At 40.8% G+C, this 25537-nt stretch overlaps 1 protein-coding gene across 1 annotated transcript in view; it reads left to right on the top strand.

The window, feature by feature from the left end:
* Positions 1-3760: 3760 nt before the first annotated feature.
* The window catches only part of LOC119415428 (rhombotin-1), a 39807-nt gene continuing 18030 nt past the window's right edge, over positions 3761-25537 (top strand). The window contains exons 1-4 of the mRNA XM_037682568.1: positions 3761-3809; positions 6634-6847; positions 13014-13139; positions 13452-13563. Of these exons, the coding sequence (XP_037538496.1) occupies positions 3788-3809; positions 6634-6847; positions 13014-13139; positions 13452-13557 (468 nt within the window). The 5' untranslated portion in view covers positions 3761-3787 and the 3' untranslated portion in view covers positions 13558-13563. The remainder of the gene's footprint in view (positions 3810-6633; positions 6848-13013; positions 13140-13451; positions 13564-25537) is intronic.

Genomic DNA, 25537 nt, shown 5'->3' with positions numbered 1-25537 from the left:
ATAATAAACACCAAAACAGCGTTAACTCAGCAAATTTATAGAAACTGAGCTAAAGTTTGTGTGGTAGTAGCCGTGGGTGATCCCAAACACAAACTCTAACAGATCACAACTTTGGCATGCAAGGTGACAGGCAAAATACATTTTTTTTGAGAAACGATATCTTCAGTTTCTAATGAGCATTAGAAACATTATTTCTAATGAACATCAGAGGTAAGATGCTAAAAGAATCCAAGTATTTCTTGACTTGGGAGTTAATTGAATGACCCCAATTAGGAGTAATAGTGATTAGGATACTTCAGACTAGGCTAAAAGCAAGAAGGATTACTGTAGTGGCCCTGCTCCGACCAGCCATTAGCTCATCACTCTGGTCAGAATTAAACTATTTCTCTAAACAGAGGACATTCAAAAAGCTATTTACAACATCCATCCATCATCTATTATTTTTACCCCCTTCTTCTTTTTTGGGTCGTGGGGGTCACTGGTGCCCATATTCAGCTATCGCTGTGCAAGAGGGGACACTCTGGACAGGTTGCGAGTCCATCACAGGGACACATCGAGACAAATATTCACTCTCTCACTCACACCTAGAGACAATTTAGAGTTACCAATCAGCCTAACGTGCATGTTTTTGGTCTGTGGGATCAAACCGGAGTACACGGAGGAAACCCTAGCATGCACAGAGAGAACATGCAGACTCCACCCAGAAAGACCCCCGGCTGGGATTTGATTTGGCGACCTTCTCGCTGAGACGCAACAGCTCTACCAACTGCCCCACCGTGTTGCTGCTATGTACAACAGGTAGCATAATAATTATTCACAACCACCCCATGAAAATACATTATTTTAAAAATCAGATACATCTATGCAATATGATCTCTGATGTCTTTTGTAATTCATCAATAAATTTCTACTTTAATGTGTGCAGCAAAACGGAGTTAAGGATGAATTTGAAAGTATCGCTTTGACCTACTAATAGATGCACCTGCAGTGAGGTTACCTGAGTAGCCAAGCTACATTTTCAAGTATTTTCTATTTTGTAAATAGGCTTACATTATTGCTGTAGGAGTCGGAGGGATGGCCTCAGACTGGTGAAGTCTTTCGGACGAAAGACGAAACGTTTCAACCAAGAAGAATCTTTCTGGATGACCTGACTTAACTTTTCTTTTTGAGTCAACCTCTAAGAAAACAAAAACAGGACTTCAGTTGAATTCTGTAGTGCTCTTATCCTGGATATTCCTGCACTCATCTCGAGTCACTCACTCGAGATGACAGATGGTTTGAGAGGGGGGTGAAGGAATCCATCTTTAAACTGAGGAGGAGGTTTCAGATTTCAACTTTCTAAACCCTACTGACCTTATTCCTAGGCCCCATGATGCTTTGCACGAATCATGTGTGCGATTTCCGGCACAGACCAAAACTGGTCTGCAGATTACATCTACTAGCATATTTAGCTATGTCATTTAACTCGGTTCTTCTGACTGTGAAGAGATGAACAATCTGAAAAGCTCTGAGGCGTATTAGTATTTACACAGTAATAACGTCGGTCGCATTTAAGCCCAGCCAAAGCCTTAAAGTCCTCCATCACCGAGCTTGGGTTAATTGCAGAGAAAATCATAAAACTGAAGATGAACAAATACTATAATGCTGTGCCCACTTGAAATCATACCTGATGTTCTCCTTCTGAGGATCCGGCGTCTCTTCTCCGATGCTGTAATCCAGACACAAGGTAGGATGCAGGTTTTCCTCCGTCGGCCATTTGTCAACAAGTAAAATTAGCACACAGACAGCGTTTTGGGTGGTCTCTTCAAGTTCACATTTTTCAGCCACATTATTCTTAATTCCTCATCTGTAGGTAGGAGATGGAAATTATACCACTTTTCACAGGAACACTCTTTTTTTGTTTTGTTTGAGTCCGTGTTCAAAACTCTGTTCGTGCAGCCGCAAACACAACAAGTACCTGAAGTCAGCACGGCTATTTTAGTAAACTTTATGTTTGTTAAATAAATGTAAACAAAAAAAAAACAGCGTTTTATCTGCTAAACTGAATGCAAATAACTTTCAAATAAACCGCGGTCCGTGCTCCGCTCCCATGGTTAACCAACGCTCACTGCCACTTCCGGTGTCTGACAGGAAGTTGTACCCATTATCATTTCTACAGTAGAGCCCCCAGGAATAAGGTGGATAAAGCAGCTTTAGGCCTGATACTCAGTCATTATAACACCTATCAGGAATTTCATCCATGTGACCAGTGCGGCTCATCTGTGAACTCAAAACTTGGCTTGTCGCAATAAACAATAAATCAATTAATCGCATGATAAATGAAAATTATCAACCTCCTTTTCATTTATCGGCTTTATCGTTTCTTGGTGTCTCTTTCTACTGAAGACACTGGATGACAAAAAGCTCAACTGCGGTGCTCTTCACTGACCCCTCCCTTTCTCTTTATCCATTTTAAATCCAAAATCCATTTTAACCGTCTTCCTAACCTTCTTAAAGAGACACGCTGCTCGCTCCCTCACTATTCGTCCTCCGGTTCAAACATCTTATACTGCTTTCCAGTGGTCGAAAAAGATATTACAAGCAAAACAAACAAAAAATCTTCTTAAATTTGACAATAATGACTATCCATCCATCCATTATCTTTACCCGCTTATTCCTTTTTGGGTCACGGGGGTCGCTGGTGCCCATGTCCAGCAATCACTGTGCGAGGGGCGGGGTACACCCTGGACAGGTCGCAAGTCCATCACAGGGACATATAGAGACAAATGAGACAAACAACCATTCACTCTCTCACTCACACCTAGGGACAATTTAGAGTTACCAATCAGCCTAACATGCATGTTTTTGGTCTGTGGGAGGAAACCGGAGCACCCGGAGAAAACCCACGCATGCACGGAGAGAACATGCAAACTCCACCCAGAGGGTCCCTGGACCGGGGTTTGAACCAACTGAGAGGCAGCAGCTCTACCAGTTGCGCCACCGTGCTGCCCACAATAATGACTAATTATTGTCAAATTTCAAACAATATTATCGTTTATCACAATAATTTCTGAGACAATTAATCGCCCAGCAAAATGAGTTATCGTGACAGGGCCCTAACGAACCTCTGTTTTGAGGAGTGATCGGGCAATCTGCACATGAATCCATCTTACCTCAGCTTCATAACTCGAGGGGTCCAGTTGGTTTTGTCTTGAACTTTCGTCCCGGATGAATCAGAATCTTCCCTGCGCTCATATTGATGAGTTTAAAAAAAAAAAAAACAGCTGAGGGAGCTGTGCGTCTGCTGTGACTACAGGGCGCCCCCGGAGATAATTGGTGTCCTTGGAGTTGAATAAGCTCATTCTAAAACACCTCAGGCCCGGGATGTCCCGGTGTGTCTCTGACTATTGAATAATTGATTCCAGGAGGGGAGGGGCGGCTTCTATCTGAGCATAATGACTTTATATAATTAGCACGCAGCGAGGGGGGGGGGTGATTATGAGAGAGTTTCCTCTCTCTCCTGCAGAGGGAGAAGCGCAGGAGGGAGGGAGGCTCGACGCACATACTTAAACACTGACATCAGTCGAGGCAGCACGGACTCCACTCGAGGACGTGCATCGTGCAGCTTCATTCATGCAGCTGTTTTTACTGCGAGGCGTTTGGGTTTCTTCTGCGAAATGAGGAGCAGATCCGAAGTTTGAGCGACTCCCGACCGACCACCGTAATCTGGAGACCGCGCGTGCTCGTTGCGGCTTCCTGAGGGGGTTGTTGTGCAGGAGAAGGAAGGAGCGAGGCTTGGTCCTGCAGGATGGTGCTGGACAAGGAGGAAAGTAAGTGCAGGAGAGAGATCACTTCTGTTTCATAAGACCGTGCTGCGCCACATTCACCATCTGCAACAAGTTTGCAGGGATTCATTTGATTTGTCGCATATTCAACGAATAGGAAATCAACTGAGCATGAAAGAACAACCAAAGAATGTCCTGATGCATGCTCAACCAAACAACCAAAGAATTAACATTTTATGCAAAAACGCAGTGTGTGCATGCTGAGCTGAAAGACTGCTGAAATATGCTGAAGAAGCTGAAATTGTTGTTAAAGCAAAAAGTTAACTAAAAGCAGTAGCTCAATGTAGCTATCAGAAAGTAACAAAATGTTAGCTCAAAGCTAAAGTAGATAAAAGCTACTCAACAACAACAACAACATTTTAGTTTAAGTAAATGTTGGCTCAGAGTAGCACAAGCTAAAGTTGAAAAAGCTAGTTAGGAAGCTAAAAGTAGCAAAAAAGTTGACAACAATATAGCTAAAAGTAGCAAAAGACTATCTAAAAGCTAAATGAAACAATGAAAGCTAAATGCAGCAAAATGGTAGCTAAAACTATTAAAGTTTAACTAAAAATATCAGGCTTAAATATCAGAACAATAGCTAAAAGTAGCAAAAAAGTTGACAACAATATAGCTAAAAGTAGCAAAAGACTATCTAAAAGCTAAATGAAACAATGAAAGCTAAATGCAGCAAAATGGTAGCTAAAACTATTAAAGTTTAACTAAAAATATCAGACTTGAATATCAGAACAATAGCTAAAAATAGTAAAAAGTTAGCAAAACATTAATGGTTCAAAGTAGCAAGAGTATCTGAAAGTAACAAAATGCTCAAAGCTAAAGTAGATAAAAGCTAGTGAACAACAACAACAAAGTTTTAGTTCAAGTAGATGCTGGCTAACAGTAGCAAAAGCTAAAGTAGAAAAAAGTATCAAAAGCTTGCTAATTAGCTAAAAGTAGCAAAAATCTGACTACAATAGTAGCAAAAATCTTAAAGCTAAATTCATTCAACCTTTATGAAATACAATGAAAGCTAAAAGCTAAATGGCAGCTATATGCTAAAACTAGCAAACTTAACTAAAAGTAGCAGAGACCTAATTTCAATTCAGTTCAGTTTATTTATATAGTGCCAGTCCACAACAGAAGTCATCTCGGGGCAAATAGCAGAACAATAGCTAAAATTAAAAGTTAGCAAAATGCAGTAATGGTTAGCTCAAAGTAGCAAAAGAGTATCAGAAAGTAACAAAATGTTAGCTCAAAGCTAAAGTGCAAAAAAATTTAGCGAAAAGCAGCAAAGTTTTAGTTAAAAGTAGCAAATGGTGGCTAAGAGTAGCTAAAGTAGAAAAAATTATCAAAAGCTAGCTAAGGAGCTAAAAGTAGCAAAAATCTGACTACAATAAAGCTAAAAGTAGTTAAAGACAATCTAAAAGCCAAATGAAACACAATGAAAGCTAAAAACAGCAAAATAGCAGCTATATGCTAAAACTAGCAAAAGTGTAACTTAAAGTAGCAGAGACCTATGTAGCAGAACAATAGCTAAAAGTAGATAAAAGTTAGCAAAATGCAGTAAGGATTAGCTCAAAATAGCCCAAAAGTACCAGAAATTAACAAACTGTTAACTCAAAGCTAAAGTAGAAAAAAGCTAGCCAAAAGCAGTAACTTTTTTTTTTTGTTGTTAAAAGTAGCAAATGTTGGTTAAGAGTAGCAAAAGCTAAAAAAAAAAAAAAACTATCAAAAGCTAGCAAATAAGCTAAAAGTAGCAAATAAACATCTAAAAGCTAAATGAAATACAATGAAAGCTAAAAGCAGCAAAATGGCAGCTATATGCTAAAACTAGCAAAAGGTTAACTAAAAGTAACAGAGACCTAAATAGCAGAACAATCGCTAAAAGTAGTAAAAAGTTAGCAAAACGCTGTAAGCTCAAAGTAGCAAAAGCGTATCAGAAAGTAACAAAATGTTAGCTCAGTACTAAAGTACATAAAAGCTAGCGAAAAGCAGCAAAGTTTTAGTTAAAAGTAGGAAATGGTGGCTAAGAGTAGCAAAAGCTAAAGTATCAAACGCTACCTAAGGAGCTAAAAGCAGCAAATATCTGACTACAATAAAGCTACAAGTAGCTAAACACGACCTAAAAGCCAAATGAAACACATTGAAAGCTAAAAGCAGCAAAATAGCAGCTATATGCCAAAGCTAGCAAAACTGTAACTAAATATAACAAAGACGTAAATAGCAGCACAGTAGCTAAAAGTAGTTAAAAAAAAAGGCTAGCTAAAGGTAGCAAAAAAAAAGATCGACAAAATTAAAGTGAGCTGAATCAAGTTTCAAGGAGAACCATTTTTCTGAAGTAACTGAAGAGATCTTAGTGTAAGTCTGTAAGGAAAATCTTAGTAAATAAAATTAAGTGTTTGAAATTTAAAATTTATGCAAAGCTAAAGTCAAAGCATTTGCATGAGATGAATATATCAATGGCTACAACAGCAAAATGTTTGCAGAAGTGGTTAGATGGCAAAAAAACCTGAACAATAAAATATTAGGAAAACAATAGTGCTGCTCGACATTCACACAAGAATATGAATTAGAAAGCACTAGTGCTAAAGTGGTCTCATGTATATCTATGCATGCTTCAACTACAGACAGAAAAAATAATGTTGCAGTGACCAGGACCTGACAAGACTCGCACAGTAAGAGGGAATAACGCGTTTAAATTATTCTCCCCAAACTGTTGTTCAAGTCAAACAAAGGCTGCGGAGAAATGAAACTTTCTCATGTAAATAATTTTGTGAATGTTAGTTTTCCTCTTTTGCTCATTTCTTCCACTTCTCTGTTTCTTTTCTGCCAGGTGTGTCTGTCGTGTCCCTCCAGTCCAGAGAGAAGCCTAGAGGCTGTGCTGGCTGCGATGAGAAAATCAGGGACCGCTTCATGCTGCAGGCATTAGACAGGTTCTGGCATGAGGACTGTTTGAAGTGCCACTGCTGTGGGTGCCGCCTGGGCCGGGTGGGCTCCACCCTGTACACCCGGGCCAACCTCATCCTGTGCCGCAGAGACTACCTGAGGTACAGCTTCTCTCGAGCGTTATGGGTCAGCATGAGGGTAGAAAAGGACTAACAGCCTCATCCTTTAACATTAATCATTCCAGAAACCTTGTTGCTGTTGTAAACATTTGCAAAAAAAAAAAACATTGCTAACTCATAGCTCTGAAAACTGACTACCGTAATTTCCGGACTATAAGCCGCTACTTTTTTCACACGCTTTGAACCTTGTGGCTTATACAATGCTGTGGCTAATTTATGGATTTTTATTTTATTTTTTTGACGGGCTAACGAGCTTCATGCTGCCAAAACGTTTGGCCTCATCACATCCGGTCGCTCACATAGTTGCCCAATATACATCTCACTTGGGGGGGTGGTCCTCCAGACTCAATGAGACTACCTGTATAAATAAAGTTAAAATAAATAAATCTGACCAATAAAATTACCAAACTGGTCACAGTGGACCATGAAACTTGGCTCCCCACCTCCCTGTTCTCTCTTCCCCTCCTCGTTGTGCGCCCCTCCCTGGGGGCATAGTACATATTTAATTAAAAGTTAAAACTTTCTGTATTAATATCACATGTTACGCCCACAGCTTATAGACAAGTGTGGCCTATACATGTACAAAAACTTATTTCTTTTTATATTTAGTGGGCGCAACTTATATTCAGGTGCGCTCGATAGTCCGGAAATTACGGTAATTAAAAATGTCATGATTGGACTGATCGGATGCGTCATATATTGAAATTTTCATTAAGACTTTCCGAGCTGACCCTTCCCCCCCCCTTGCATTCGATCCCATGCAAAGTTGTCTCGTTCATAAATCTAAGCGCAACAATGTTTCATTCTTCAACACATAAAGTAGTTTTAGGGTTCAGGGGTGTAAGAAAGCTGACAACAAACGCAACAGTCAGCAGCAAGCTCAAACCGTTCGGAAGAATGGATGCAGGAACGGAGCAGACAAGCTGCTGACCTTTTAGTATGTTTTGAGTTATTGTTAAAGAAATACAGAGTGAAGCTGGAACTGTGCTGCTTGGGCTCAACATTATTCTCAGGCTTGTGCTCGCCTCTTAACGTTATTCATGAACTTTTACAACAGTTTCACTTGCTTTTCAGGCAGTTAAGGAAAACCAATAAAGAGATTAAGCAAGAGTAGTAAACATCTAAAAAAAAAAAAAGAAGATAATGAAGTCCATCCATCCATCCATCCATTTTCTTCCGCTTATCCGAGGTCGGGTCGCGGGGGTAGCAGCCTAAGTAGGGAGGCCCAGACTTCCCTCTCCCCAGCCACTTGGGCCAGCTCTTCCGGGGGAATCCCAAGGCGTTCCCAGGCCAGCCGAGAAACGTAGTCCCTCCAGCGTGTCCTGGGTCTTCCCCTGGGCCTCCTTCCGGTGGGATGTGTCCGGAACACCTCACCAGGGAGGCGTCCAGAAGGCATCCTAAACAGATGCCCAAGCCACCTCAACTGGCTCCTCTCGATGTGGAGAAGCAGCGGCTCTACTCCGAGTCCCTCCCGGATGATCGAGCTTCTCACCCTGTCTCTAAGGGAGAGCCCAGACACCCTGCGGAGAAAACTCATTTCGGCCGCTTGTATCCGAGATCTCATTCTTTCGGTCACAACCCAAAGCTCGTGACCATAGATGAGGGTGGGAACGTAGATCGATCGGTAAATTGAGAGCTTCGCCTTTTGACTCAGCTCTCTCTTCACCACGACAGACCTGTACAGCGCACTACATTTTCTCTAAAAAGCCTAAAGGAGAAGTTCAAAATTAGAGGAAACGGTTGTTTTTTTTTTTAGCTTTTTGACAAGGGAGAGGGAAACCAGAGGTTATTAGTGTAGCATAGAATGAAGTAACAAGAATAAAAGATTATGTCTTAGTAATGGAGCATTCCATTTGTATACAGAAATCACATTTTCTAAGCTCCAAGTAGAAAACATCTGATGGAATGCCTCCAGAAGTAAATGGTAAATGGTCTGTACCGGTATTTATATATCACAATTCTATCTCAAAGCACTTTACTACAATCTGTGCCCTCATTTACCCATTCATACAGCACTCTACTAGAACTACAAAGCTAAATGAACAAATCATTCTAAAGAGACTAATCAGAGCTTTAGATCACATTCATACACTGATGGGACACACATCGAAGGCAACGAGGGGTTCAGCGTTTTGCCCAGGGACACTTCGGCACGTGACTCCTGGTGGATTCGAACCTCCTACTCTTGCATTGGAGGACGACTGCTCCAACCACTCAGCCACAGCCGCCCCCAACTTATAAGAAATTCCTCCAAACTATTATTCGTCTTTGTAACAGAGGACCCGACATGTTGATACAATTAATCTGATTTCCTTGTTGGTTGGTTGAGCTATAGCTGTTATTTTGTATATATTTGTAAAAGAACGGTAAATTAGGGAGCATCCCTTGCCCTCATCCTCAGTCTATTTCTCTGAAGAATTCTTTGAGAGGAAGGCAGGTGAAACCCTAACTCCAGGTCCCTGGAGAAGGCTTGCCCCTTGCTGAAAAAGCTGTCCCAATTTATAGATTTGTCTTGGCCGAAATTCTGAAACTAAAAAGAAGCTCCTATCTTGACTAAAAGGAGTCTTTTTGGGATTGTCTAAATCTCGTTCAGCAGCTAAGAGCAGTCCAATACCGTCCTACTTCCACCAGCTCCCAGAACAATTCAGCCTCGGTCAAAATTATGAATTGGAAAGTTAGAAATTTCGGACTAATCCCAGTTTCAGAATCTAATATGGCTGCCCTGCACATCAACAGCTGTGATAGCTTCAGAAATCAACCTGTTTGTATCTAAATAAACCTGTCCAGATGACCTGACTTAACTTTTTGGATTTATTTACCTGGAAGTGGGGCTGGATGATATGGACCAACATTAAAATCTCAATATTTTAAGATAAATCGCGATATCTTAATATTTTTTTCTTTCCATAAAGTAATAACAAAAATACATTTCTGAGTCGAAGCTTTGTCCCAATTGTCACACAGGCACATTTATTAACAAACAGCTGTAACTGTACAAAATAAATGTCTAAAAAATAAACTATTTACATATATTAAATAATAATCCTCCCCAGCTATGCTAGCCATGTTCCTCTCGTACGTCACAGCACAGGTTTTGTACCGTAGTTTGTTTCAGGCATGAAGTTCAACACGCTCTTCATACTCCACTTTATGGCGCCGTTATAAATGGTGAAAAAGGCTCGTTGTGCTCGAACATTTTCATCGGGACTTGTTTTCGTCATTGTCTACAGAAAACATGTTTCTGCTGCACATCTGACAAAATTAAATCCGAACCATCTCCAAATAACAGAGCCATCATTTTTTTCTCCTGCTCACCAGCTGCTCTGCAATATGCTCTCTCTCCATTTTGTGACTAATTGTGGCTGCTACGTGTCGGCGGTGCTGCCCCACCTGGAGAAGCAGGAAACGGGGGTAGTGGGTGAGGGGCTGGGCTGAAAGGGAGAGGAGGGGTCGCGTGGGAGAAGGAGAAGACAGCAGGCAGATTTTCAAGTATAACACTATATTGTTTATATCGATATAGTCTCATATCGCAAATTAAATTATCTCGATGTTTTAAAATATGGAGATATCGCCCAGCCCTACCTGGAAGAGTGAGCATGAATCAGGACATTTTTAACCACTTTGGCCAAGTTCTGTGAATAGCAAGCGGCCATCAGGGCGTTAACAATGTATTGTAATCCAGGTTAAAAATCCAACAAAATTCAGTCAGGTCATCTGGACTGTTTCGTTATTTTTGTTGAGATGTTTTGCCCTTCATCCAAAGGACTTCATCAGTCCGAGAAGCCACAACAAACTGAGTCCCACAAGCAGCACACCCACATAATGGTCCAACCAGTTTGCTGGTGATAAGATGGTTTCTGGGGCCCACCCTCTCCCCCATCGACTCCTCTGAGGCAGCCATAGTCAAAGTTCATGCTTTGAACCACTTTGCCCATGGCTGCCTCAGAGGAGTCGACGAAGGAGAGTGCGGGCCCCAGAAACCATCTTATCACCAGCAAACTGGTTGGCCCATTCTGGGGGTGTGCTGCTTGTGGGACTCCTTGTGTGTTGTGGCTCCTCGGACTGATGAAGTCCTTTGGATGAATGAAAGACGAAACGTTTCAACCAAGAAGGATCTGTCCAAATGACCTACCTTAACTTTTTTGGATTCATTTCCCTGGATGATTGAGCATGCAGCAGGACATAGTTCACGTACTTCACAGGACATGATCACATAGTTTTGAAATACTAGTTAGAAGAAATATATTGCTTCGGTGTTTCAATGTGTAAAGTATGAAAAAAGGCATTGGCTTGCATTGCTAATGATAGTTAGCCTTGTTACTGAACACCACAATTAGCAAATGTTACACATTTTCTGACCTGCGACACAATTTCCCAATCTGAGTTAAATGAAATGCAGCAAAGTTCACAAACACTAATACCTGGTGCAAAAAAGAAGGAAATAATGCCATGAAGTTTATGGTTGGAAGTATAAGCATTTTGCTAGCTTTGGACAGTATTCGTGTATTTTGTTGATGCTAGGTTAGTCGTTGTCAGTGCGGCTGTTTTAAAAGTTACATCTAAAATTTTACTGTCTGAAATAACAATGCAGACATTGTTATGTAGATCTCAGAACTGTAGGAAAACTGAGTCCTCAGCCACATTACTGAGCTCATGTGTTAGTCTCATGTACAATCCAGCTGGATTTTGTTGGAGCTAAGTCGCTCATTAGCTGCGCTGCACTTAGGAGACCAAAACCCCTTTTGACAGTTAAATTGGCTAGATTGCCTCCTGTTTTCCTCATCATTGCGAGGGTGCAGACCAAAAGCCTTTGAAGAGTGGGATTAAAACCATGTGATTTCTTTTAATTGGACCATTAGTGGAGAATTAGCATTGAGCTTCGTAGCCTCGTTAAGGAGCAGGAAAAACCCACCAGGTGCCTATGGAGGACTCATGCTCGTTAGATCAGAACATTCTGGTAATTAGGGCATGCTTTTGTTCCCATGTTAGTCACTCATTTGATGACGTTTTTTGTTTGTTGGTTGAGGCAGTGGGATACACATTCTTCATGCTTTTCTCTCACACTCCACAGATGTAGTTCTCATTCTCCAAAATCATTTTGTCCCAGTCCCTCTTTTCTTATTTGGACCCTAATGGAAAATGGAAATCAGTCTTGGACACTTTTCTTCGTGTGTTAGGCTCCGAGGGGGCTGCTTGTTCATTATGGTGGAGGTGAATGAGAGGTGAAACCATCTGCAGCTGGACGGAAAGACGTGTTTAAAACCACATAGATTTGATTAGCAGGAGGTTCGGGCGTTTGTTTCTAAAAATAAGGTCAATGGATTGGCTTTCTTTCATCTTAAACTAAATGGCATTTACTGGTACATCAAAATTCTTGCAGTTTCTCTCAAATTACTTTAGTTCTGGCACCTGTAGCTGATAAAGTGGTCCAAACCACATGCAATTTACAGCTCCATTCATAGTCTATATTATAAATCCCATATATATATATATATATATATTTTTTTTTTTTTCTGAGCAGCAGTTAAAGAGTAAAATCACAAAGGTTTTCTTGAACGCCACAGTATAGTTAACAGTATTTTAATGGTTACAAAAGAAAGAAGTTGTAACAGACTACTTGACACTTGACTGCACTGTACTGTAGAACTGAATCATTTTAGTCAATCAGAATGTAAACTCATTAACCATTATTTGCTTCCAGCGTTAGATTTTTCACCATTTCCATCTTTTAAATTCTCGTCATTGACGATAGTAAAACTTGTGGATAATAAACTTAATGGTTTGCAGCCTTTTCTTGATGACACGTCTTCAATTCCTATTATGAGAAGCTCATCCTCTCATGTGCCCATAATTATAATTAGGTTGTGAATCCTTTTTCACACTTGGCTGCAAACACAGATGAGACTATGTGGGCTTTGCGTTTACAGAAACGCTGGAGAGGAACCTGTAGGAAAGGCAGAGCAGATCAATAAAACACTTAATATTTAGAAATGATGCGTGAGCAGCATTTTTTGCTGCTCTCTGAGGAAGACAAGCAACTTTTAAAAAAACAAACATCTGCTTTTATTTTCTTACTGCAGTGCCTGGCTGATACGTATCTGTGTGTGCATCCAGTTTACATTGCCTGTTACCCTCTCTGCTTCTGCAGGCTCTTTGGGGCGACGGGGAACTGTGCAGCCTGCAGTAAGCTGATCCCTGCCTTTGAGATGGTGATGAGAGCCAGAGATAAGGTCTACCATTTAGACTGCTTTGCCTGTCAGCTCTGCTGCCAGAGGTAAGATTAGGGGAGCAATTAGCCGGGGAGATCAAATTCAGTTGACGTATCTAGAAGGTGTAGCTCACGGGTCATTATGAGCGTTTTACTTGTGCATTGTAATCAAAATGTGATTAAAGTTCCAAAGGTTAAAGACTTTGTATACCACTTGAATAGTTAATCAGGTTACAGGTATGCAAAACAATTTTCTGATTATCACAGCAGTAAATGTATGCTGTGTGCAAGATGCCTGCTACACTCCCGTGGGACCTCAGGATTCACCTCAGGTTCAGGGAGAACTGAGACGTTTCATAGTTTTGTTTCCCTCTGCAGATTTTGTGTGGGAGACAAGTTTTTCCTCAAGAACAATATGATCCTGTGCCAGCTGGACTACGAAGGAGGTCATCTTAATGGAAGCACTGAGAGGCTGCCACAATAATAAGAGGTAATACTCTAAGAACAATGAAACAGCTGCTCTAACAGTTTAAATTAAACCATGCATGGTGTGACTTGAACATACAGCGTCGCACATTGTAAGTACCGTATTTTTCAGCCTATAAGTCGCTTTTTTTTTTTTTTTTGCATAATTTACATGCCCTACAACTTATACGCCAAAGCAACATATTGATGTTTTATTCCCCATATTTATAAACCAATTTTTGGCTGAGGTATGACCGTTTTCATTAATTCTGACTGAAAATATCAAACACTACCATTTTCAGCCGCTAGCTGGCTCGATTTGTATGGCATGCCGTTGTGTCATGTAATAGGTGAAAGTGTCTATTAATGACACAATCAGCTTACCATAGCCTGCCACCTCCGTCCAGCTCACCTGGAGCAACCGTCAAATCAGCAGCATTTCGCTGTGCCGCCCTGGCGAAATGCTGCTGATTTGACCGTTAGTCCTTTTATTAAGTAAAAGTTAAACTGAGACACACCTTTACTATAAACTCGAGCTAACAAATAATTGTTTTTACGTAGTTATCTTGTTAAAGTTCAAAAAAATTCACCGCAAATCGCCCTCTGCGTGTTCCCGTTTCCGCCTATCGGCTTTTGAAAGTGCAGCTGATTTGACCGTCAAACTGCATTTATTAAGGAAAAGTTAGACTGACGCACATCTTTGCTATGATTTCGAGCAAACAAATAATTGTTTTTCAGTGTTAATCTTGTTAAATTCTTGTTAAAGTCCTCCCGTGCACACTCCCGCGGCCGCCATTTGGCATCCAATCGATTTTTGGCACAACACCGGCCCACATTTCCGGGTTGTCAGCGCTGATGTGTAACAAACATGACACGTCAGTGGTGACGCATAATAGATGCGATTTATACGGTGAAGCAACGTATTTATGGATTTTTCCACTGTATTAGACATATTTGGACTGATGCGACTTATAGGGCGGTGCGACGTGTACGGCGTAAAATACGGTACATCTCAAGTTGTTCCACATGTAGACACAAGACTTGATACGAAGATGCATATAAAAGTCCTCTAAACACAACCGGGTGTTAGAAATAGATGGGAAGCTGCACAACATGTCAACTGAAACAGAAGAATGGGAATTCTTTGCAGCTTAATTGAGTCGTGCATTGAACAGAAAGGAAACCTTTGAAAATGTTAGTTGTGTTTGGAGAATTTAGGTTCCTTTTTGTTTTGACAGCAGCAAACATTTTCCAAAAATATGGGTCACAGAAATATTTGCTGGTGTTTTCTGTCTACTTTAAGAATACACTCTGAGAAACATAAGAAAGCCAAATGAGTTCTTCCATTCTTGTTTGATATGGAGTCTCAATGGTGCACGGCCTAAATGACAAGGCAAGACTGCAGGAAGGATAATCTAGCACCAGACACATTTAATATACTGTTCTTTTACATGTCATACTAAAGTAAACAAGACCCACTTAGAATTAGGCTCTGTGTCATCCCAGTATTTGTACAGGTGTGCACATTATGCACCCTCATATCGGTGTCACTTTCCAATGTCTGGCCTTTTTACTCACAGGCACCAAGCTGTTCATCAAAACATGGCTCAAGTAACATTCTGGCCTGAGCTGGCTGTATAGTAGTTCAGTATGTCAAAAAAGAAATGTGTTTATCATAAAAAATAAATAAATTAAATTAAAAAGAAAATTTTAAGAATTTATAATCGGAAACAATATATATTCAAAGGCTGTTTGTTGTTGAAGAAGCCTAAAGACTTTTTACACATTTTTATATTGAAAGTGTATGTGGGGCTGTAGATCACAATAATAACATTACCGTATTTTTCAGCCTATAAGTCACAGTTTTTTGCATAATTTGCATGAACTGTGATTTATAGGCTGAAGCGATGTATTTATGGATTTCCCTCCCATATTTCTAGAATTCTAGAAATAGATTCCCATATTTCTAGAATTCTAGAAATATGGGAATTCGAGTTCTAGAATTGCGCCGCTCAAGGTGGCTGCATGTTGGAGCAGCTCTGTTACTTTCATTCTGAGATTTTGCTTTTGGAAACTTTAATTCTTCTTTTGCTGGATGTAAATCACATTTTTTGGATGATTGTTTCCTCTGGTAACAGATGTTGTGCAGCAGGAAGGATTTTTACTGAAACTTTTTTAGTTTTGGACATTTGTTATGATGCATAACCATGGCAACAAGGCAGTTTTCTACAACCAACAGCAGCTGAATAACATCTCAAAAGCTCAAATAATATCTCAGCTACAGCCCCAAATCTCAAATGAGTTGAAAAGGATGTTCTGTGGACGCATTCTCATCTACCAGCCAGCTGTACTCGAGTGCCTGACCACTGAGATCCTGGAACTAGCAGGAAACACGGCTCATGACAGCAGAAGGACAGGATCGTCCCTCGGCACCTACAGTTGGCTGTCCGCAGCGACGAGGAGCTCGGCAGACTGCTGGGAGGAGTGGCCATCGCTCTGGGAGGAGTTCAGCCCGGCATTCGGGCGGTCCTACAGCCCGGGGGAACCGAGAGGCCAGTCGAGTCTGGGTGGACGGATCGGACGGCATCTGCAGCCAGTGTCTTAGGATCCACTGTGGGATGGACCTTTACAAGAGATCCTTCCTATTTACAGCCATCAGCATCTATAACATCTCTTAATGAAATGAGGATAACAAGTTACAACAACAAATAATTTCCCTCTGGGATTAATAAAGTATTTTTGAATTGAATTGAATTGAATTGAATATTTATAAATCAATTTTTGGATGAGATATGACCGTTTTCATTCAACCTGACTGAAAAAAATGAACACTACCATTTTCAGCCACTAGATGGCACTAGAGTAGTAAGGCATGCCGTTGTATCATGTAATAGGTAAAAGTGGCTATTAATGACACAATGCCACCGTAGTCTGCCTGGATGGAGAAACCGAATCAGCTTCATTACGTTGCGCCGCCACGGCGAAATGCAGCCGATTTGATCGTCGAAGTGCATTTATTAAGTAAATTTTTCAACTGAGACGCACCTTTTACTATAAAGTGGAGCAAACAAATAATTATTTTTCGGTGTTTATCTTTTTAAAATTTTGACGAAATGCACAGCGAGTCGCCCTCTGCGCGTTCATATTCCTGCGTATCGGGTTTAGAAAAAGCAGCTGATTTGACCGTCAAACTGCATTTATTAAGGAAAAGTTAAACTGAGACACACCTTTACTATAATTTCGAGCAAAAAAATAATTGTTTTTAAGCGTTAATCTTGTTAAAGTCCTCCTGCGGCCACCATTTGGCAGCCCATCGATTTTTGTCACAACACCGGCCCACATTTCCGGCTTGTCAGCGGTGACGTGTAACAAACGCGACGCATCAGCGGTGATGCATAATAGATGTGACGTGTACGACGAAAGGACCTATTTATGGATTTTTCTACTTTATTAGACATATTTGGACTGATGCGACGTGTATGGCGGAAAATACGGTAATTTAAAAAAAATCTGAGGAACAGTAAGAACAAACAAACCAAATACAGGACCGCTGAGCATGTGGTGAAAGTTGCAGTTCTTCCTCTTCTCCAAACTCAAGCGTTGATGTTGCCACCGGTTTAACGCAGCGGCCATCTCTGAATAAGATAAAATAGAACTTCATTGGTCAATAAAGCAGCGATCATGAAGTCTCCAGCTCTAAAGTGAGCTCATATGATGAAGAATAATGACACTGAATTCCCCAAAAGCTGATTTATCTTTTGTCTGTCTGTTATGGGTCAAAGTCAACAATGGAAACAAGGACTATGTTGGCATTTCAAAACAAGATTCAAGAAACTAAGCAAGTCTTGCTGTTTCACCTGTTTATTTAATATAAAATAAACATTATAAATGCCTAATAGGTAATAAAAAAGAGATTTTAGTGTTGGATATTACACACCAAGTGTCACGCACGATCAAAAGTTTACGTTAACATAGACTTTTAGGTTTTTCTGGCAACTAAACAATGTTTCTTGGACTTTAAGCTGTTCAACTTCACATTTAAAGCATTCAAAATTAACAATAGTCTCAAAATCTATGAGCAACATTTTTTGGGGGGCTACTTCCTTCTTTAGGGTGTGAAGTGGCACAAAAGTATTTGCAATTGTTTTATGCCAGGAACTCCTCTTGATGTAACCTGAGCTTGAACCTGCAGCCTCAGAATTAATTATAAGACCGTGGCCCTGACCACCAAGGTACCACTTAGCAACAACATTTTCATTACCAGTCTAAATGAGCACCTAATGTAAAAGTGAAAACATAACAGTTGTCCTATTTGAAACAGCTTTTTATGTTAAGCAAGCAAGGTCATGGTGGTAAAAATGCTCAGGGTTTGATCATAGACGGAACTGCTTGAAAGCCCAAAAACAGACAAAATGGAAACAACAAGAACTTAATGTAACCTTTTTTTTTAAAAATTTTTTTACTAACTCTTCCACAGTAAAGAAAAATTAACTAAATAAACTGCTGCAATTTATAATACCATCAAGAATCAAGGCTCAGAATGTGAATCAAGTTAGTTTTATTAAAAAAAACCAAGCTATTTTACAACTTAAGACAAATTGTAGGTTAAATGGTTATCCGTCCAGACCAGCCCCTTTAATTGATCATGAAGTTCACTTGTTACACTCCCAGCCCCACAGCTGCAGTGTTGTTGAGCGTTTTGACAGTGATTTAGGTTCATAACCTCCATAGGAAGTAGAAAAAGGAGACCAGAGTTTACATGATCTTTGAGCTTCATGAGGTCCATGTAGTTGTCACATAAAGCTTGAACAGATGACACAAAGCTACGTAGCTCCCTAGTTGTTCATGAAGCGTGAACTCTATCGTGATCCATTTTTCTTCTGTACGTTTTTCAGCATCTTTCTCGTTCCACAACTTTTGTGCTATTTCAACAACTCCTATATCAAAACGTTACGCTCGTTCAGGACAAGGGTGCTGTGACTTTTGGTATTGGCGCAACTTTAGCTTTTTGAAATATTTAGCCTTTTCTGCCATTTTTTTCCTCATAGAAAATGAATTGAGCTCATTTTACATCCTTCACATCTTTAGATCTGTTCACAACCTTTTACTGCTCCTTTCATAATTTGTTCTGCTTCAGCTTCTTTCACATTCCTTGTGCAAATTTTAATGTTTTTTCAGCTACTTTCAGCAGATTTTTTCAGCTGTTTTGTGCTCCTTTCAGATCCTTCCTGCTAACGACAACATTTTTGTGCTTATTCTAACTTCTTTCTGCAAATTTCAGCTTGTTCTGCTCCTTTCAGCTTATTTCTGCAAGTTTCAGCGTTTTCTACTATTTCAGTTACTATTTAGCTGTTTTTATGCTAATTTTTGCCTTTTCAGCTATTTTGCTGCACTCATTTCAACTTTTTTTTATGCCTAATTCAACCAAAATGTGCTCTCTCCACTTCCTTCAGGTAATTTCAGCTTCTTTCTGCATTTTTAGCTTCTTTTCAGTTTATTTTATGCATTTTTAGCTTCTTTTCAGTTTATTTTATGCTAAGCAACAATTCCCTGCGAGGGATCAATAAAGTTCTCTCTTATCATATTTAAGTGTTTTTCAGGTAATTTCCACATTTTTTTGCTCATTTCTGCATCTTTCAGCCTAATTGGCTAAACATGTGTTCTTTCTGATTTCTTCTACTAATTTAAGCTTGTTCTACCTTTTTCAGCTAGCTTTTTAGCACATTTATCTAATTTCAACTGTTTTCAGATAAATTCAAGTTTTTCATTGTAATTTCTAATTATTTCTGCTAATTTCAACTTGTCAGCTTATTTCTGCTAGTTTGAGTTATTTCAGCCACTATTTGGCTGTTTTTATTCTAATATTAGCTTTTTCAGCTAATTTCACATTTTTTGCACTCATTTCAACTTCTGTGTTCTTTCTGCTTTCTCCTGCTGATTTATGCTTGTTCTACATTTTCAGCTACATTTCAGCATGTTTTTTTCTTCTTTCTAATTTCAGCTGTTTTTCCGCAAGTTCTTCTGCAATAGGCATTCACACAGCAACAATGTTCAGTCTTGTCATCTGGACGGTTTCTTTATTTTGCTGACACGTTTCATCCTTAATCCAAAGGACTTCTTCAATCTGAGGAGACCACCAAAACAAACTGATTCCCACAAACAGTTCACTCTTATAGAGTATTGCAAATACATTTTCAGCTACATTTCAGCATGTTTTTTTTTTCCTAATTTCAGAAGGCCTCTATTTGCAATACTCCATAGGAGTATGTTTTGGTGGGTTCCTCAGATTGAAGAAGTCCTTTGGATGAAGGACGAAACGTCTCAGCAAAATAAAGAAACCCTCCAGATGACCTGACTGAACATTGTTGGGTTTCTTCCTGGATATGAACTTTGGTGCATTCACACAGCATTTTCACAGGAAATACAATTGCTCTAGTAAACATGCTTTAGCTGATATCTAAAAAAGTTAAGTCAGGTCCAGAGGATCTGACGTTTTTAGATTTTTCTACCTGGATTATTGGGCATGCATCAGGATGCTTTAGCTGATAACTTACCCCTTCATGGCTTTGAAACTTTCATTAAGTGTACAGCAATCTGTTGGCATGAATAGGCCTCTATTTGCAATATCACATCTAATTTAGAATTTAAACACACTACTTTACACTTTTATTTTGAATCAAACTTTTCTTGTGAAACCATATCTGTCAAAAGTTGTTTCCTCTTAGCAAAAGCTAAACGCACACACACCATTGGTAGCTAAAACTGATGATAATTAACCCTGAACTCCAGCAGCTAAGAGTTGAAATAACTTAAGAAACATGACACTGCATGCCCCGTCATTAATGCTGCCATTCAAACATGGTGCCTGCAGGTTTTAACAAGCCTAAAGAGCTTTTGAGTTTTAAATTACTGACAAATCATCCCATGAGAGCCCAGTGCATGCCTGGGACCTCTAGTGGGCCTCTTGATGGGTGTGATTGAAGTGGTCAGCTGTGAGGTTGGACGGTGGGAGGATGGTTGAAAATAAGTGCAACAAATTCCACATAATTCACAGTTAGGAGGATTTTGGTGTATGCTGAGGCCCAGAGAGTCAGCAAAGGGACTAACAGGCCTATCACTAATTAATTCAACCTTTATTTACACAGGTTGGTCTCATTGAGCCCCGAGGACTCATTTACAAGAGAGACCTGTTTTAAACAAAGAACACAGATGTTGTACAGACAACAGTAAACAGTCATATAATTCAGGTAATGCTAATAATATGTGCCAAACAGGACTCAATACACTTCAGGAGACGAGCTTTTCCTTAGCTAGCTGAAGGTCTTCCAGAGTTTATTCTGAAATTACGTCAGAATCTAGAGACCGTTTGCCTTTTCACAAAGAAAAACAGTCAGGACTCTGGGGGAATCAGTGAGCGCTCGTGGTAAGCGAAGCAAAATGTATTTAGGTTGAACTGTGAGCAGAAAGTGTTTTGTTTGGAGTGTTTGAAATGAGAGGGCTTTAGAAATGTGGCTTGAGTACAGCCGAGTTGAACAGACTGTCCGAGAATGGATCGTTTTTGCTTCTAAAGATTGTAGCCCGTTATTCTCTCAAGACCAAACTTTAGCCCTATTCACACGGGATTAGTTTTACCTAGGGACCACGTGCTATTTGTAATAATTACGGAGATTGTGTGTGTTGTTAATCCCATGCGAATCAGCCATGTCAGTAATTTGTAAAGTAAAAATTCCCCCACAAATTACCTACTACCGGTATATTCTGCTGAACTCAGAGGTCCTGTGATAATACTAATCCAATGCAAATAGGCATCTCTGTGATTTGGACAGAAATGGGTGGGATCCGATACGTAATTAGGCATTTTTTGTTTCCTGGCCACATTTTTATTTGCTTTTGGCAATGGAGGCCAGCAAAAGCCTATCGACCCGTAACGGTCGCCCAAAAAAAAGGCTGAAGAGAAGGAGCAAAATCATATGCAAATGGTGACTCACACCATTCATTGCTCTGTGCAGTAAGAATAATTTTCTTATGTTTTCTAGATTACTATACAGCTGGCTAGCGTTGGCAATAAAAGCCAAGTATACTTGCGCATCAGCCGCGCGGAAACTGTGAGCACTGTCCGCAGAGGGTTGAGTCTTCATACTCAAGCATCCACCCTGAGTGGCTGCAGTCAGCTCCACAGGAAAGGGGCATTTACCTTCCAGACAAATTGAGGTGGTCGATTTGGTCATTTGCTGACACGCCTACTTGATTGATTGACAGGTTGCAAAAAAACCCCGGAGCACTGGCCCTGCAGCCCACACATCAGACCAGCCCACCAGGAAATCTCCAGACCCTTCCGCAGCCACGCAGGACCTGATTTTAATTTGCTCGTGACAAATTCCTTTATTTCTCACAATTTCAGTCAGGACGTCGACAGGAGGAGGAGGAAAAGATCACTTTCCTCTTGGCAAAAACAACAAAATAAAAAGTCAGATCAGGGATGAAGAAGGGGAATTTAATACATTGGTGTCGCACACAAAACAGTCCGTCGTCGGGCAGTTTATTGTGCAACACAGAGTACACGTACGCATTTGTAAAAATTGAGCTTTTGCACGTATATGCCCTGCGGGCGGGCATCCGCTTCAACTCTTAAGCCCCCAGTATACTCCCGCGTACGTCCATTTGCGGAGGTACGCACGTACGTACGCGGAGGTACGAGCGTACCCCCCAGGGCATGTCCTTGCAAAGCTCAATTTTTACGACCGCGTACGCGGTGTCACACAATTTTGTATGCGACGCCAATGTATTAAATTCTCCTTCTTCATCCCTGATCTGGCCTTTTCTTTTGTTTTGTTTTTTGCCAAGAGGCAGCGATCTCTTCCTCCTCCATTGATGCCATGACTGAAATGGTGAGAAATGAAGGAATTTGTCACGAGCGAATTAAACTCTGGTCCAGCGTGGCTGCGGGAGGGTCTGGAGATTTCCTTGTGGGCTGGTCTGATGTCTGGGCTGCAGGGCCAGTGCTCCTTGTTTTTTAAAATTTTTTAGATCTTTTTATTAACATACAAACACAGAACACCGCTGCGGTTGAGGCTGCCGGCGCTCGGTTTTTTTTTGACCTGTCAATCAATCTAGTAGGCGTGTCAGCAAATGACCAATCAGCAAACTCAATTTGTCCTGAAGGTAAACGCCCCTTGTCTGTGAAGCTGCTCTGCAGCTGCTCAGGGTGTATGCTCGAGTATGAAGTCTGAACCCTCTGCGTACAGTACACGCGTACGTACGCGTGAACCGGCGTACACAGGAGTATACTGGGGGCTTAATCCAGTACGCGCGGACCTCCGCGGACTGATGTACGCACGAGTATACTGGAGACTTAACACAGCACCGAGCTGTGGCCGTAGCCTGAACGTAACATGACTGATGTGACGTCATTGTCACACAAAACGCAGCGCGTTAACATCATATCCGGAAGATGTCCGTAAATTTCAGCTAAATCTCATGCTTTGGTTATCCCGTGTGAATGCGCCAAATAAAAAGCAGACGTTGGGGAGTAATTTATTTATTACATGTGGTCCCTAGGTAAAACTAATCCCGTGCAAATAGGGCTTTTGTTGCGTTTTTTTTCCACTTTTAATTAAAACTTTGTGAAGGACTTTAAATAAATAAAACTAAAAGACAGCTGGATGTTTTACGTTTTCAAAAATCTTAAGGTACTTTCTTACTTGTCCAGCATGCTTTGGGGAGTGGTGGTGCAGAGGTTGTGGAAGGTGGGCCTGTGATCGGAAGGTCGCTGGTTTGAATTCCCGGACCAACAACATCAAAAATATTGGTGGGAAAGTTGAAGCACCCACACCTGTCTCCACACTCATTTGTCCCACTTTGGGCCCTTGAGCAAGGCCCTTAACCCCCACCATCTGCTTTCCCAGGTGCCCTAGATGGCAGCTCTCTGCTTCACACAGAGGGCTGTGGTAGCTCAGTGGTCTGCTGCGTCAGGAAGGACATCTGGCGTAAAAACAATCGCCATGTCTTCATGCAACCTTGATATCTTGAACCACTTTGGCTGTGGCAGCTTGGGAGGAGTCGACGGGGGAGAGGACAGCCCCCAGAAACCATCTTATCACCAGGAAACTGGTTGGTCCACTGTAGGCGTGTACTGCTTAGTGGGGGAAACAGTTTGTATGTGACTCCTCAGACTGATGAAGCCCTTTGGATGGAGGGCGAAACGTCTCTCAAGAAAACAAAGAAAAGAAAAGAAACTGTCCAGATGATCTGATTGAACATTGTTTGATTATTACCTGGATTATTGAGCATGGACCTCAATGTTCATGCAAGTTAGTTTGCCGTGGCAACCCCTGAAGAAGGGAGCAGCTGAAAGAAGAAAGTAAATAAATTAAACAGCCACACAATTTTTTTCCCAGACGTCAGTTTTGTAATCATTAAATAAATTGTTTGTTAAATTGACAGGACCCTGAGATGATTTCTGTTGCGATTTGGTGCTGCATGCAGTAAATAAACTGAACTGAATTGAATAATGACAGTATTCAGGTGGTTCTGTTGTAGATCAGCTGCTGTGTTTAGCTGTTGTTCTGCTGCATCGTGACTCGATCTGGTCCAAACTTCAGCTGTCAGACAGATGTGCTCACAACCTTCCAAACAAGCCATGTTTGTCTTTTTCTCATTGTCCTGTCATGAGCTTTAAACTTTTACTTGCCTGTACAGTCTGAGATGGAGCTCTGCCTTTTTTTTGACATTGCACAGTCTGACCTGGGGGTGAATTTGCTGGATGTCCACAACCAGGAAGCTTGGCAGCTGTCTTTATTCACAAGTAACAAATATTTAATCATTTTCTCAGCAGCATGATGAACTCCATATTGTTTGGAAATGACCTTTGACCTTTCTCAGATTAATGGACAGCTGCTTCTCGAAGGTCATTGCTGATGTCTTTCCATCTTGATGATGATTAATTATTAGGTGCTATTATTACACTTCCTCAAACGGTAATCTCTTAACTTTAGTTGTTTCCTTAAAAATTTTAAGTCCGATTTTTTTTAGCATGTACAGTAGTCCCTCGCCACTTCATGGTTCGTTTATCACGGACTCGCTCTATCGTGGATTTTCAAAATAAGATTGGACATGACACACAACTGGCTGATTGATGGATGAGCCGCACGATCAGCATGGAATTTTTATTTAAAATAAATTATTTTAAATTATTTAGCACCTGCTGCACCTTTGTGCAGCCCACACTGCAGGATAAACTTCCAGCTGATCAACTGATCTCTATGCAGTGTGGAAAAGTGGGCGTGGCCAAGAGCGCTTGCAGGTGGCTTAGAGCAGAGGAGGCAGAGAGCTGAAATCATGACATTCTGTCTCTTTTAGAGCGTTTAGAGTTTAGAAACATAGTTTAGAATATTGTAAGAGTGTGGGAAGGGTTTAGAACACCTTAATATATAAATATATATATAATAAAATAAAAATACTACTTACTACTTGGATTACTATTCCTACTTGGTGGTTTTTCCCTGATCCCGGGTCTTCAGGGAACAGATCCCCCATGATAAACGAGGGACGGCTGTATTTTGCTCGACTTAAAGACCATCAAGGACCTACAGAACCTCATGGACCTACAGAACCTCATGGACCTACAGAGCCTCACCGACCAACAGAACCTGAATGACCTACACATAGTGAGGTCAGTGAACAAGGCCAAGCTGATTCTGGCAGATCCTGATCACCACTCCATGGTGAGTTCAGGTGTCTTCCGTCACTCCATGGTGAGTTCAGGTGTCTTCCATCACTCCATGGTGAGTTCAGGTGTCTTCCATCACTTCATGGTGAGTTCAGGTGTCTTCCATAACTCCATGATGATTTCAGGTGTCTTCCGTCACTCCATGGTGAGTTCAGGTGTCTTCCATAACTCCATGATGATTTCAGGTGTCTTCCGTCACTCCATGGTGAGTTCAGGTGTCTTCTATCACTCCATGGTGAGTTCAGGTGTCTTCCATCACTCCATGGTGAGT

Source organism: Nematolebias whitei, chromosome 10, assembly GCF_014905685.2.
Source record: "Nematolebias whitei isolate Nwh7 chromosome 10, NemWhi1, whole genome shotgun sequence".
Taxonomy (NCBI): Eukaryota; Metazoa; Chordata; class Actinopteri; order Cyprinodontiformes; family Rivulidae; genus Nematolebias; species Nematolebias whitei.
Note: the sequence above shows the minus strand (reverse complement) of the source record. Positions and strands in the feature narration are given on the sequence as shown.